The sequence below is a fragment of the Xyrauchen texanus genome, chromosome 9, assembly GCF_025860055.1.
Source record: "Xyrauchen texanus isolate HMW12.3.18 chromosome 9, RBS_HiC_50CHRs, whole genome shotgun sequence".
NCBI classification, from domain to species: domain Eukaryota; kingdom Metazoa; phylum Chordata; class Actinopteri; order Cypriniformes; family Catostomidae; genus Xyrauchen; species Xyrauchen texanus.
The window spans coordinates 2440548-2455787 of NC_068284.1; the positions used below are offsets into that span (position 1 = coordinate 2440548).

General features: G+C 39.0%; 1 protein-coding gene across 2 annotated transcripts in view; it reads right to left on the reverse strand.

Annotated features, from left to right (window-relative positions):
- Positions 1-9135, reverse strand: part of LOC127648804 (gastrula zinc finger protein XlCGF8.2DB-like) — a 399553-nt gene extending 390418 nt beyond the window's left edge. Inside the window, exons 1-3 of one of the 2 annotated variants that reach the window (XM_052133569.1) lie at positions 9055-9135; positions 8530-8686; positions 2502-8251 (exon numbers count right to left, since the gene is read on the reverse strand). In XM_052133569.1, coding sequence (XP_051989529.1) covers positions 7407-8251; positions 8530-8614 — 930 coding nt within the window. In that variant the 5' untranslated portion in view covers positions 8615-8686; positions 9055-9135 and the 3' untranslated portion in view covers positions 2502-7406. Of the gene's footprint in view, positions 1-2501; positions 8252-8529; positions 8687-9054 lie in introns of those variants that run through there. The other variant, XM_052133568.1, reaches the window with a different exon arrangement.
- Between the last annotated feature and the right edge of the window lie 6105 nt (positions 9136-15240).

Genomic DNA, 15240 nt, shown 5'->3' on the forward strand with positions numbered 1-15240 from the left:
CTAACCCTCCATCAGCATGACAAGACTTTGTACCCCCACCCGTTAAGGCCAAAGTTTCCATTTTAAATTGGGAAATGGGAACAGGGGAGGCCAAGTTGCTCCCCAAAACAGTCACTCCCAAAAGACAACACCCTCCTTTTTTGACATTCTTGGGCGATCTGGGCCGTAGACACATATAAACATCAGTAGAGGTAGGGGGTGCATCAGCTCCCATGCACTACTCAACACTGGTTCTGAAATAAGTCTGATGGGTTCAACACCTTCATAGAGGTGGCTAGATCAACACTCACCCTTGGCAAACCATTACAGATCGAAACCTGCAACATAAGCATAACAAGCTACATGCGAGATAGGCCATCTATCACAAAATGTGCATGGATGGACATTACCATTCAAGGGATGAAGCTGATACACCCCATTTACACATGTCCCATTAATATGGAACCACTGTTAATAGGCCAGGACCTACTAGACCGACTGGCTCCGCTCATTAACTGCTGATGTGGACACATGTGGGCTCAGGTTGACACACCGAGGCCACTTGGTAAAGAAAAAAGTTTGCCAGCTTTAGATGGACAATTTGCCATCATCCATTAGTCCAGAGGACCACTACCAATGACCATGCCTCCTCCAGAGCCTGACCCTGGCTCTGATCCTTCTATACCACCTGCCAGCCCACAGCCACCGAAGGTTGATAGCCAAAACTCATTTAATTTACATTTATACATTTGGCAGACATTTTTATCCATAGCAACTTACAGTGCCCTTATTACAGGGACAATCACCCCGGAACAACCTGGAGTTAAGAGTCTTGCTCAAGGACACAATGGTTGTGGCTGTGGGGATCAAACCGGCAACCTTCTGCTTGCCAGTTCTGTGCTTTAGCCCACTACACTACCTGCTACCTCGTGCCACCTTTCATGACCATGAATCTTTACTTTGTTTACTGAAAACATGAAGTTAACCCTGTACAGCCCCCACATAGTGAGAGGCGTGCACATCAACACTATTATGACACCATAAGTGCTTGTAGCGCACTGGTCAGAAAAGACCGCTATGAGCCAGGACCTATACGATAATTTCTGTTGACACAGTCCTCCTCCGTTCTTCACACCGCAAAGTCACTGTATCCTTTCAGTAGGGTCACCAAAAAGTCTCCTCAATGCGATTGGGTTAAACGGCCTGTCCGTACGGATTGGGAAAAGGCAGGTCATGCATTTTTTTAGTGTAGTCCCTCAACTCCAACCCCTGTTCTTTGTGGGCGTGGACCTTCTGGTCAGACTAGGCACTCAGTTGGACACAGTCAACCAGGTTCTGTAATCCCAAGGCCGGGCCGAAATGCGTTCTCTGACCATTGAGGTAGAACACATGATATCCGGCCAGACCATTCCCTAGGCATGCCAGGTTGCTAGCGAGTTAGATATGACAATCCGCGCACGAGCAGCAGGTATTCCCATCTGCCTGGTGATCTCCAAATGACAGAAGATACCTGGCCCACAGGCATTCTTCAAACCCTTGCCCCGCTTCTGGGAACTCAATCTGACCGTCTGCGGCACGCCCCTGCTCGAGTTGAGCCACCGGTAACCCAACTTGTTGGTTCAGAAACTGATGCACGTCCAGATTCAGGTGACGGCATGGCGCCAGCTAGGGATGTTGGACGATAACTGGTTTCATGATTTTGAAAGGACACTGCCAGTGATAGGCGAATTACCTCCATCACTAGCCAGGGACGGCAATCCTGTCCACTTTTTTGACCAAAATGATACGGTGGCCCACCACAAAGCACTACAAGGCAAACCAATCTGCGATGCTACCCTGGGCACTAGAGGTGACATGGTCGTATACTCCCTTGTGACTCAACCCGGAGATAGAACCCCTGGTGATGATAGAACCCCTGGTGATGATAGAACCCCTGGTGATGATAGAACCCCTGGTGATGACAGAACCGGTTTCTCACCAGAGGAACCCTACGTTAGTTATGAGGCCGAGGTCAATGTGGAGCTTTCCAAAGCAGATGCTTTAACAAAAGAGGATCCGAGAAACACACTTCGTAAACTCTTTCATGATTTCCAGCTGTTCTTCTCGAGAGATTCACCTGGGACCGAGACCCTGCGATGCAGATCTGATCACCATGCAGAAGCAAGGCCCGGCCATCCAAACCATCTGGTAGTGGGTAGCAAACCCTGCAACACAATTGGCCTCTCAAACCCCATCATGTGAGTCGGAGGTGCTACATGCTCCTATGCATTTTAAAGGTATCTTTGATCATTATTAATTATTGCTAATAACCAAACCCGCTTCTGATGTAGAATGGGATAAATATCCAGTTCAACCCAGTGGCTTACAAATAAACACTTTCATTGCATTTTTTTTCCTCCCTACAATGAAAATGAATGGTCACAGAGGCTAACATTATGCATATCATTTTGTATTACATGTTATAAATGGGCTAGTAAGAACATGCGAGTGGGAATAAATGACAGAATATTAATTTCTGGGTGGAATATTCCTTTAATTGCAAACAAGTACAATTAATTATAGATGACTGGCACCTAAAGCAGCACAGTTTTAAGGTTTTTGCATTTGTATAAATGATTTTTTAAGTGCCGTCCCAGAATGATTGATTGGTTGTCCCTGTATAACAATCCTGGCTCCACCACTGCATTAATAAAACAAGCCCTGAAGGATAATCAGCAGAGGTTTGACTTAAGTGAACAAAAGTTTTTGCTGTTAGAATCAGAGAGAAGACAACCACATTAGTAGCTACTATTAAAAGCTCTATTCAAAGTGGACTACTACCTCAATTTGACACCAATAAATCATCAATAATACAACAAAGCAAATACACTTGTGTATATTTGCATCACCTTTCTGCTGAACATTTGTCTCTCTTGCACTTTATATTGTAACTAACATGTTTACTTCTGTACTTAAAAAGAGTCTGAGATTCATCTTAAAACAAATCACTCATCATGCTCTCTGCTCACACACATTCTTTAAGTTTTGTAACACTGCAATTTGTGTTGACTTCAATGATACAGGATGTGATTTGCACATCTTTACATTTCAAACATCATTGCTTTATGGGAAGGTTTTCTGCTGGCATTGTGTTGAATGATGTAATACTTAAACTCATGTAGCCATGTTTATAAAACCGCCTCTCTAGCTGTATAACTGCAGCTCCCCCTTACAATAACTAAAAAGCACTATCTTTTGGCTAAACAATATTGTAACAGTGACAAGATTAGAGAGTATTGTGTTATTTTGCTTTGTCTTTCCAATCGTTTTTTTCTTCTTCACATTTTATCATTGCAAAATTGTGACATCAATCAAAATTCCAGTCTATTATTTTCTCCAAGACACATGCAAAAGTTCAAACTATACTTTCAGGAAGAATCTCTTATAGTTAGATATGTTTTCCAGGTCATGCTGATAGCAGTAGTGATGCAGTTCTCTGCTGAAGAAAGGCTCTTTTTACTGGTTGTTGACACAGGTAATAGCTAGTAAGTTAATTAAAACAAAATTCCACTTTCATGATACTCTCTTGTTCAGTGAGATACATCTGTTTCTCTTCAAGTACTAGAACTGTTTGTAAGAAATTGTAAAGAAGATAATTGTTTCATATCATGTTTTAAGAAGCTGTTTAATATTCTACAGTGCCACAGCGCTCAACATGCAGAGTTTTCCATTAACTTCGACCCACATCATTATCTAAGGACATAGATTATTTACTCTAGTCATAACTGGATGATATATAAGTATTTTTCATATAGCCTGCACAATCTGTTTTCAGTAGCAAGTATGTCTTTTTGTGGTTTGACAGCTTGAATGAAAGATCTATTCAATGCTACATACAGGAAAAATGCATAATAAACGTCACCTTTTATAATCGTTCAGTTTCATACACTTACCTGCAAACTCATCAATAACAATTTGTTAATTCTAAAGTTCAACAACCTTCGGAACTTTTGACTGCCATCAGCTCGTAATATGTGTGTGTGTTGCCTTTTCCACATTGCGACCATAGTCAGTAAATGTTATGTCGCCCATTGTGGCTTCCCAAAGCTATTATGTCAGACTTATATCGAATGGAATGAAACTGGCAGTGAATTGAAAGCACACAAATTACGTTTCTAATTAAAACGTTGGCTGTTAATATATCGATGGTTAAAAAATGTATTGATAAAATATTATGCCGATCAATAACCAAATTCTCGATATTTAATGAAATGCCTATAGGTAATTTTGTACAAGGTCATTTTTTAAGGCTGGGAATTGCCACAGACCCCCAATTCGATATTACAATGATATGTCCAAGCCGATTCGATATTTATTGTTGATGTTTTAACTTATTAAAAAGTAAAAAAAAAAAAAAAAAAAAAAACCTTGTGTCTGAAATGACCAATGTTTACACTCTGTAATATATCATTTGCAGGTAAAAGGTAGGAATGTGCAAAACCACCAATTTAAAACTACTAATCGACCAGTCAGTGCCTTGTCTGAGCTAGGCGACTAGTTGGCGCAAAGGAACCCATAAGGCTGTATTAAGTCCATTTGTATTCAAAAAATAAATATATACAATATATAATTTATCAAACTAATTGTTATTTTAGAATATAAAATATATATTACCAGAGGCCATTACTATTATCATAATGATAATTGTTGAAACATACAAATTCAAGAAAACTTACTGTACTGATTTATGACACACATGACAATTAACATTATTTGCATACGCACTCTGAGATAGTCTTAGATCCTATGCAGCGTTTTCATAGACAACATCGTTCTTACAACGTGCTCCCAGATGACTGACGGCGAGAACTCACAATCTTCCAGCCCTATCATTTATATGCATTTAATGGCATTTTTCTGTCCATATCTAATGTGTCTTTATGTTATTTTATTGGTTTGATTATTTTTAACTACAGCAAGCAGATCTAGTGATCTGACTGAAGTTGTGTTACATTACAATAGTGTAATGATGCTTTAATTACACTGGCAGCCAAAAGTCTGGAATAATGTACAGATTTTGCTGTTTCAGATGGAAATTAGGTACTTTAATTCACAAAAGAGACATTCAACTTAGGGCTGGGACGACGCGTCGACGTAATCGATGACGTCGACGCAAAAAATACGTCGACGCAAAATATGCGCGTCGATTCGTCAGACCAAAACAAAGATGGCGGCGCCGGAGAGTAGAAGCAAAACGAGTGGCTCCTCAGACTACCAGAAGTGCAAGGCGGCACGCACTCGTTCATCTAAAGTATGGGAATTCTTTAATTTAAAAGGAAAAAATTATGTGATATGTCGTCTTTGCAAAATGGAGATGGCCTTCCATTCTAGCACCACGGCAATGTACCAGCACTAGGGCTGGGATGACGTCGACGCAAAATATGCGCGTCGAATTGTCAGACCCAAAACAAAGATGGCGGCGCCGGCGCCGGCGCCAACACGAGTGGATCCTCAGACTATAGAAGTGCAAGGCGGCATGCACTCGTTCCTCTAAAGTATGGGAATTATTTAATTTAAAAGGAAACAATTCCGTGATATGTCGTCTCCAAAATGGAGATGGCCTTCCATTCTAGCGCCACCCGGGAGCAGCCGCAGATGACAGAGCACCGTAAGTTTTTTTCAACTCCCCACTTTGCACTCGATGTTGGAGTAGGCTATATATAATACGTTGTCGACACCTAAAGTTTTCGCTTATAGCTATTAATAATGCGCTTATAGCTATGAATGTCGTGAAAAATACATAGAGGACACTGACAACGCGCTGACAGACAGGACCAAGCAGGTAACATTTAATAAAGTCTCAACTTTCAAATTTGGTCATTCAAACAAAATTAAACCATAAATAGGCCTACTATTTTGTGGCTCTTTAATGTGTCGTGACAGATTGCCTCAGTTAAAGCTGCTCGTGAACCGATCATCTTTTCCTTGGTTAATTTATAGCATCAAATAGGCTAAACATGAATGTAGCCTACATCAGAAGGACTGTTGTTTTAACCGCGGAAAGACGTCAGTACAGTAGCCTACAATCCATTATTCAAATCCACCGACGCTAATCTTCTCTCTCCTGACTACTTTGTCGGACAAAAATGGCGTATCATGATTGATTGATCAGATCGCCAGTCAATCAAACTCCCGGCAAATGTTTTTTTTTTTTTTACATTTTATACACCCCCACCCCCGATGAAACCGGTATTAACGGTGTTGTCACAAGTCGATTAATCGAATCGAATCGGACTGGAAAATGAATCGTTAGATTAATCGATGCATCGAAAAAATAATCGCTAGATTAATCGTTTAAAAAATAATCGTTTATCCCAGCCCTAATTCAACTGATCACAAAGTATAGTCAGGACATTACTGATGTAAACAAACATCACCATCACTATCTGAAAAAAGTAATTATTGATCAAATCCAGACAGGCCCCATTCCCAGCAGCCATCAATCCAACACCTTATCCTTGAGTAATCATGCTAATCGTACTAGAAAATCACTTGCCATTATATCAAACACAGTTGAAACAATTTGGTTCATAATGAAGCTTAACATTGTGTCTGAGTTTGTTTTTGAGTTGCCACAGTATGTAATAGATTGGAAAAAAGAAACAGATTTCTTTAAAAACTCATCAGTCAATCATTGTTTTGAGGAATGAAGGATATACAATGCTTGAAATTGCAGAAAAACTGAAGATTTCATACAAAGGTGTCACTACAGTCTTCAAAGACAAAGGACAACTGGCTCTAATGGTGCGTTCATATACATTGTGAAGTGAGCATTTCGAGCGGCACGAATCAAGTGAATGGTGTGACTCGAACAGGCGAAATCGCTTCAAATCCACATGACGCATTGTCACGAAAGCCTATCAGCATTGAGATTGTCCGGATGTCACTGACATAGTAGCAAAAGAAATCTGGAAACATTTATTTACATTTTTTTTAGCAGTGCGTGAGCACACGGAATTGTATGGCACAATGACATACATGTACAGAGACTGGACGAAAAAAGACATCGCTTGGACGAAAGTGAGCAAGGAAGTTGGAATACCTGGTAAATTCTGAAAATATGCACGTCTACTTAATTACAGTTATTGGTTGTAGTTTATTATGAACCAAGTCGTAGAAGCCCTCCTCCTGTCCTTTTGCCAAAGATCTGCAAAGTTGTCATTGATGCATGTGGTAAACTACTCTTTTTAAGTAGTTTAAGAAGTTCTGAAAAAAATAATTCTAATTATAATTTTTCACATTATTAATGTCCTGACTGTACATTGTGATCAGTTTAATGCCATCTTGGTGAATAAAAGTACCAATTTCTTTCCACAAGAGCAAAATCGGTACATTATTCCAAACTTTTGGCTGCCAGTGTAAGTGTTGACCCTGAAGATGAACTTTGCTCACAAGAACAACTTTGAACAATGCCTTTTTAAATGCTTCTGTAGACCACCTGACTGAGCAAAACTCTTCCCACATGAAGTGCAGTGGTATGGCTTCTCTCCGGTATGCACTCTCTCATGTGTTTTCAGGTGTCCTGATGTAATGAAACTCTTTCCACAAAAGGAACAAACATAAGGCTTCTCATTTGCATGAGCTGTCAGGTGTACCTTTAGATGTGATTCCCACATAAAGTTTTTACCACACTGATCACAGTTAAATGGTTTTAATCCAGAATGATATTGTTGATGAACCGTGAGGTGGCTTGCTTGTGTGAAACTCTTTCCGCACTGATGGCACATGAAAGGCTTCTCTCCAGTGTGAATTCTAATGTGACACTTCAGGCTTCCTTTTTGTGTAAAACTCTTTCCACATTGATGACAGGTAAATGGTTTCTCTCCAGTGTGAATTCTCATGTGAATCTCAAGCTGTCCTTTCTCTGTGTAATTGTTTCCACACTGAATGCATGCGAAAGGCTTCTCTCCGGAGTGAAGACTCAGGTGCCTCTTAAGGTGTATTTTTTGAGTGAAACTCTTTCCACACTCAGTGCAGGAGAAAGTCTTCTCTCCCGTGTGAATTCTCAGGTGCCTTTCAAGATCTCCTTTTTGTGTGAAACTCTTTCCACATTGAGGACAAGTTAATATTGTTTTGGCTCTTGTTCTTCGAGTTCTTTTCTGTGTGAAATAGTTTTCTCTCTGTGGGCAACCAATCGATTCTTCACCAGTTATTAAATTATCAGATTTATCATACTGATGATTCTCCTCCACGTCATTCAGTTCTTGACTTTCCTCTTTCACTTGCAACAAGTCTAAAATAAACAGTGATAAATGTGAAACAACGTATACGATTGAACCTCTAATTAATGTGATAATTTTAATTCAGGCTAAGGTTTGTTCTGTCATGCTCTTGTTAAAATCATAAAATCTGGTAGATTCTGGTTTTGTTTGTTCGATCAACTGTTATATGACTGTTTCTATGATTCTATAAATATAGCTGCCAGATATAGAGAACTGATTGAAAATGAGTTAAATGAATGTTCCTCAACAGTCATTATGAAGAATTGACAATGGAAGAATGTGCACCAACCTCTTTGTTCCTCTGTATCTTCACGTTTTATTATCCATGTCTCTGGATAACTCAAGTCTTCTTTCTCCTCTTTAATACACTTCATTTCTGCAATATTTTGTCAATATCAGCTGTTACACTTGACTCTTTATATTCCACCTTATTCCTCTTTCTTTACCTGTAGGATGATGGAAATATTCAATAAGTGAATTGCAGTGGGAGGGGCTTCACTGAAGGTGTTAATTGTGATTGCTGTGTGGATGTAAATAGGAGATGTTGTAGGCTTATTTTATTTATTTTTAAATGTTTTCATTATTTGCTTTTTTTGTTGCCTATAAGCAACAAATATCCATTTGAATACAGAACAAAACGAAATATACTTATCAATCTACATGCATTAGCAGCTTTATGCTCAAATAAGACATAATTAGCAGGAAGATTACCCATGCATTTTTCTTAACAAAACAACTTTTACAATACTAATATTCATGTTCTTGTGAATATAATTGTGCCTTATGTAAAAAATATTAACTATATATTACTTACAGACGGAGTATCTCTGGAAAGGCGTGAAATATAATTTTTGATGCACAGAAATTAAGCTGTGTGGTCTGCATCTTACTTCCTGCTAGAACTAAACAAAATGAAAGAACCACTAGATGGCAGAACAACTGGTCAAGATAAATGATTTCAAAATAAGAGTCCTCAATATAGAGCGCAGCAAATAACGTGTGTTGAAAGGCTTTTTAGTTTTTCGGTTTTGTTCCTAGTTAGTTTGTTTAATTTTTTTAACACAATTAATGCGTTTAGCTATTTTTAGATTATAATTGTTTCATTTTGTTCTGTGTAGGCCTAGTTGGTCAAAACAATGGAATCCTCACGTTTACATGGTCTTAAATACCATAGACTTTTTTTTTCAAGTTAATTATATTGGCTACAGATTAACCTAAAACCTAATCCTACCTCTAAATTAATTATTATTATTTATTTATTTTTTTTCATTTTTAGAATAAAAGAAAAATTACTTAATGAATTGATTTACTTTATGAATTCCCAATGTTGTCTATCAACAATCCTATTTATTTATTTTTTACAATTATTATTGAAGAATAAATAGAATATTGGGAAATTAGATGATTACTGGTTTGTTTACCTAACTGAATTAATGTATTTATTTTTTAGTCATGAAATTGTATTTTAGTATTTAGTTAAATTTTTAATTTTTTTTTAGTTAATGATAATAACCTTGCCCCCAACCCATTCATATACTCCTAACCCAAAACCTAAAGGCGGTCGCACACCGGACGAGAGGCGCCACGGCGCGGCTAGGGCACGGCACAGGTATCAAACACGGGATGCGTCAATGTGGCTCACGTGTCAGACAATACACACAAAAGTTTGCATAGTTTTCCCTTTTTAAAGAATGAACAAGGCTAGAGTATATAATATATGTCCATTGATAAAGATTTGGGTCTAATTTAATGGAAAATATTGGAGTTGCTCTCCATGGTTTGGCAGAAATTTGAGCAGCCTCCAGAGTTGTAGGTGGGCCACTCGGCGTCTGTCGGCAGTGGTGTGCATACATTAACAGAAAATAACTGTTTTGAATTTTAGAACCCGCCACGCCATCCACTTCTGGTGTGCGACCCCATTGACAGTACTGAGACCCAAAAACAGCAATATTTTACTTGGCAAATTTCTCACCAGCTGAAGATCAAAAAGGATGTGATATCATTTACTGCATGGTGTACTTCTCTGGGATTTGGCAGACAAGCACCAAATCTGTGTATCCTTTCGATTAAAAACATTTTGAAGTTACTGTGTGATCATGTTTGTTGACACCAAAAAATATCAATGAAACAATAAGACTACAATATACAATAAATACAAAAATAATATAACATTATTATTTCATATTAATTATTATTTTATCTTTATTGCAAACATGAATATAGAATTCCATGGATTGCATTTGTTAGTTTTATTGCATTTATAATCAATGAGATTTTATTCATGCACTATAATTAATGTCTTCAGATAGTTCTGTGTGAGGAATAGACCCACAGTCAAGCCTTTTATTCATCTCCATCAGCCACAGCTGTCTTAACGGTCAACTCCCAAACTGATTTTAAAATTGCCACCTCAAGAAGCATTACAACACAGGATTTACATCAATGATGTCAAATTCTCATCACCTCTTACATGTAATTGTCATTTGGACTACTTTTGTACTGGCTTTTGCCATTTTTCTGAATAAATTATTGTGATTCAATTTATCTTTATATCATTAAGAAACAGTTTGGGCTAGGTTTAGGGGTAGGTAGAGAGGGATATTACTCTCATTAGCCATCGACAATAATACCTCAAATATAGTGAAAACACTATTTATTAGCACAGTAGCAAGGGTCAGGTAGTTTTTGTGACTAATAGTTATGATCTGGAACCACAGTCAACTTCTCTTTGAACTAAGACAAGGCTTTATTGTGATAATCTACAACTACAAATCTAAACACTCACACACTGACACATATAAACATGCTTGGTACAAAAATAAATGAGCTTTGAAGCTTTTTTGTTTCAGTTGTTTATATTATACTATTATTTAATATTGTCAAGCCGGTTCTCGCTTCCTCCTTTCCATTAATCCCTATACACTGGTGCTGAAATCTGGGAAGGAGGAGGGATGCGGCGTAGTAGTAGGCGTGTAGTCCTCGCCACTACCATCCACCCCAATGGAGAAGCCACTGCCATTTGCCGGAGGACGGAGGAGCCCGGCCGCCTCGAAGGAAGGGCTCCTAAACAACCGCCTGGAACGGTTACCGCTGGTCAGGTCGTGGCGTTATGTCCACCAGGGGCTGGAGGTCTGCCTCCAATTCATCCAGGGAGGCTTAGCTGTCATCCATTAGAGGGTGGAGGTGTGGCTGAGGACCAAGCTATGGTGTATCAGAGAACCGGCGAGTGAGTGTTTTTTTTCTCTCTCTCTCTCCTCTCTCTTCCACTGCCGCTCCGTGTTGGTCTTTCCCTCTCTTTTTTAAAATGTTTTGTTAATTTGGCACCATTGCCGTTACGGTGTGTAGGTGCCAAATGTTTTTTTTCCCTCCCCTTGTCCCCTCCCTCTTCCAGGTAGATGGGGTTGACCTGCCGACAGATGGTGCGGAAGGGGGTGTATGTCATGCCGGTGGCTCCCTGGCCTGAGAGAATGAGGAAGGAATGTGACAGGGCGGAGAGCGGGGCCGGGTCGTGATTCCGCACACCCGGCCCCTAATCAGGCTAATCAATACTCAGAGAGGGATAAAGGCAGACTGGAACTACAGTGCAACAGAGAGAGAGATTTACGGACAGCTGTCCGACACCTTTGAGTATTTGTCTTTTTGTTTCAGATTTATATTAAACTATTATTTATATTGTCAAGCCGGTTCTCGCCTCCTCCTTTCCATTAATCCTTTTATAGAATAATATAATAGAATTAAAGATTTTAATGGGTTCAAAGAGGACATTTTTGTCCTTAAGGTCCCGAGTGTAACTATTTTTTGTACTCAGTATATTATAGATGTATTATAGGAACTGAGGTTGAAATAAATAAAATCCCCCCAAAAATACATGTATGCCATTGGCATTAAAAAAATATGAAAAAGACAAAAAGATTGAGTGGTATGTTAGAAAGGGCTGAAGGTGAGAGTGACCTTATACAGGAGCTATCACAACACGGTAATTTGTTTAATTTAGATTATTTTAGTAACGCAAATCATAACTGAGAACTTCAACTGTCCCTTCTAGTGCATCCACACACAGAAGATGGTAATGAAGAAGCTGAGGTCTAGCCATCTACTGTCGTGGAATATCACGATGAATCTCTCTAAGTTGTAAGAAAACTCTCAGAGTCTTGAGTTCCAGATGCCAAAGTTGTAGTTTATTGAACACCAACAAACATGAGACCGGCCAGCTGTCCGTTCTGACTGTCTTAGTCCAAAACCTCCTCTTCTATACAGTTTGTTATCTGGCATTACCTCATTTCTGTGCCCCTTTGTTATTTTTGTAACCAATGGATGCTATTTGCCACCATTATCTCACAGAGCCTTTTGATATCTTTTTACTGGTAGAAACTTGGCTTTAGTCTATCTTCAAGGTCCTTAGTCTCATTATTTTGTTACAGCTGGGTGCTCTTTGTGGCCTCTGCAGCATCAACACTTTTAGTAACCTCATATGCTCTCTCCTGGGTCACACAAAGGCCAGGAAACTCATATAAGTATTTTGATATATAAGAAACATACTAGAATATTGAAAAATATACTATATATTCCCACCTCTGAGACTTAAAAAAGTCTCACACTCTATTTCCCTCAAACCAGAGTGCAGTCACACAAGCCAGCCTGTCCCATTCCATCATGTAGCCAAAGTAGGCCACTCAGTCCACTATCCAATGCCATTTTTATGGGGCTGCACTCTGCAGAACTTGGGACCAAACCTCTCCATCCACACTTACCTAGGAAGGAGTAAAAGATCCCAGTCCTCTAGCTAGCGCTGTGCCTGGGGGTGGGTGACAAAAATCAACTCATTTGTAATAAGCATGTGCATGCAAATGTGAAGCCTTGCGTGATGTAGAGTACAATTGATTATCCATTGAGTAGAAGATATATATATATATATATATATATATATATATATGCTTTAACAAAACACTATTAAAAGTAACATAGTAATATTTATCCTTCGTTGCCAGAGGAACTCACAGACAATTCCGGTAGCCTGGAGCGCTATCTGGTGGTGTGTTGGAGCAGACAGCGGGTTTTTAAACCACCAGTTGAGTCTATTTGCTCTTGCAGCCAAGCACTGAGGTGCTCGTCGCTCCTGTCTTCAAATATAGCTCTTATATGTCTTCTCTTGGCAATAACTTCACATATACATTATATGGAACCATAATCATCAAAAATGCTACTTCTATTTGGTTAGATACAGTGTACTAAAGATATACTTCACCAATAAGTAATAAGTAATTGGTTACATTGATAATAGGGGAATATGTCAAAAATAACAAACAAAACACCCTCTAACTCCTTTCTTGAGATGCTACCTATTTTGTACCTACCATTTGCTTAGCCTCTGTTCTAGTCATAATTGATCTCAGAATGGGTATAATACAACATAACAATAATGCAAATAGGGTCAGTCCCATAACTACTATTATACCTATTTTCATTAGCCCCAACTTCCATGAACCAAAAAGATCATCAAACCATTGCCCAAACCGCTGATCTCTCCCTACATTAGATTTAACTTCCTTTCTCAGGTCATGCAGTTTCCTCATCGCCTGGGTAAAAGTTCCTTCTGGGGATGTATTATTTGGTATGTATGTATGTATATACAGCAATCTAAATCTAAACCTAATCACATTATTATTAAAAAAAAAACATTTCATCATCTAAATGCCATATTACTGCACAATTGCCCTTAAATTGTCCTACATTCGTTTTTCCTTTAGTTTTGTTAAAGCATTTATACTCCAGTTGACGATTTATTTTATATGATAATGGGCTTTCTTTTTTCTCATTATCCACACATACGTCTAATTTTTTGCATTCATCTCCCCACCCTATCATCTTATACTATTTATCATATTTCGGATGACCCAAGAATGCCAAACATTCTGCTGGGCAGAACACTGTTCTCCCTGTTTTACCACAATTTTTTGGCATAATACTCAGCGCAATGCTTATAATCATACTGATTTGGGACTACTACAAATTTTTTCAATGGAGTGGCGAGCACATTACACAGTTTGTCATTTTTGCTTGCTTAGCTGTATATCTGGCCCATTTATACCAGTCATTTTGATTTGCATATTGTAATAGTTCCTCTGTTCCTGCTGACTCTATGGGTTCCATATCATTTTCTAAATTTATTTGCTTTTTCAGTCTTTGGGTGATTATTTTGACAGGTGTCTTTTGAGGCCGATTCTTCGGTTTGTTCTGCTTAGCCAAATTGCTTATCCAGATTCTTTGCTTTTCGGGTTCACCTTTGTTTAGTGATCCAGGCTTCGCTTCTTTCTGATTTCTCGTGCTATGTTATCTAGTCTCTGCTCATTCGGGGGAATAACATTGAAGGTCTGAGATGTCAATTGTAGGAAATTCATCATACCATAGTCGTTGTGACAGTCCTTCACCTGGAGAGTCTGGGCCTTCCTTGACGCCTGTCCGGTAGGCCCTATATAGGAGGCAATACCTGTCCCAAATATGTTAGTAACAGCATCATCAACACTAATACCTCCTTGAGCTTCCATTCTTTCTCCATGTGCCACAACTCTTCCTCGAACAACTGCGCTTGTTGGCCTGTTTCATTTCCTTCAGTTGCTTCTGAATCTGTTTCAGCAGGACGATCACTTTCTTCTTGTCTTTCTCCTTCACCTTCTTGGTCCTGTTCTTCTGTGACATGTACTTCCGTCTCACTTTCTATGCTTTCCTGCCCTACTGCGGCACTTCAATCCCTTTTTCTGCCGCAGCGTGCTCTTCCCCTACGTTCGCTTGTCCTTCTACTTCCTCTTCTCTTTCCTCAGATTCTGTAGCCGGTTCCTGCTGATCTTCTTCTTCCTCGGGTTCTTAGTTTTGTGCTTGCTGCTCTTCTTTGTCTGAATCTTGCCTCGTATTCATCGTTGGGAAGTCCATATTCATATTTTCTTCAATACAGTCCATCAAGTGCTCTATACTTTCTTAATTCACATTCTGGAGTATTTCGTTT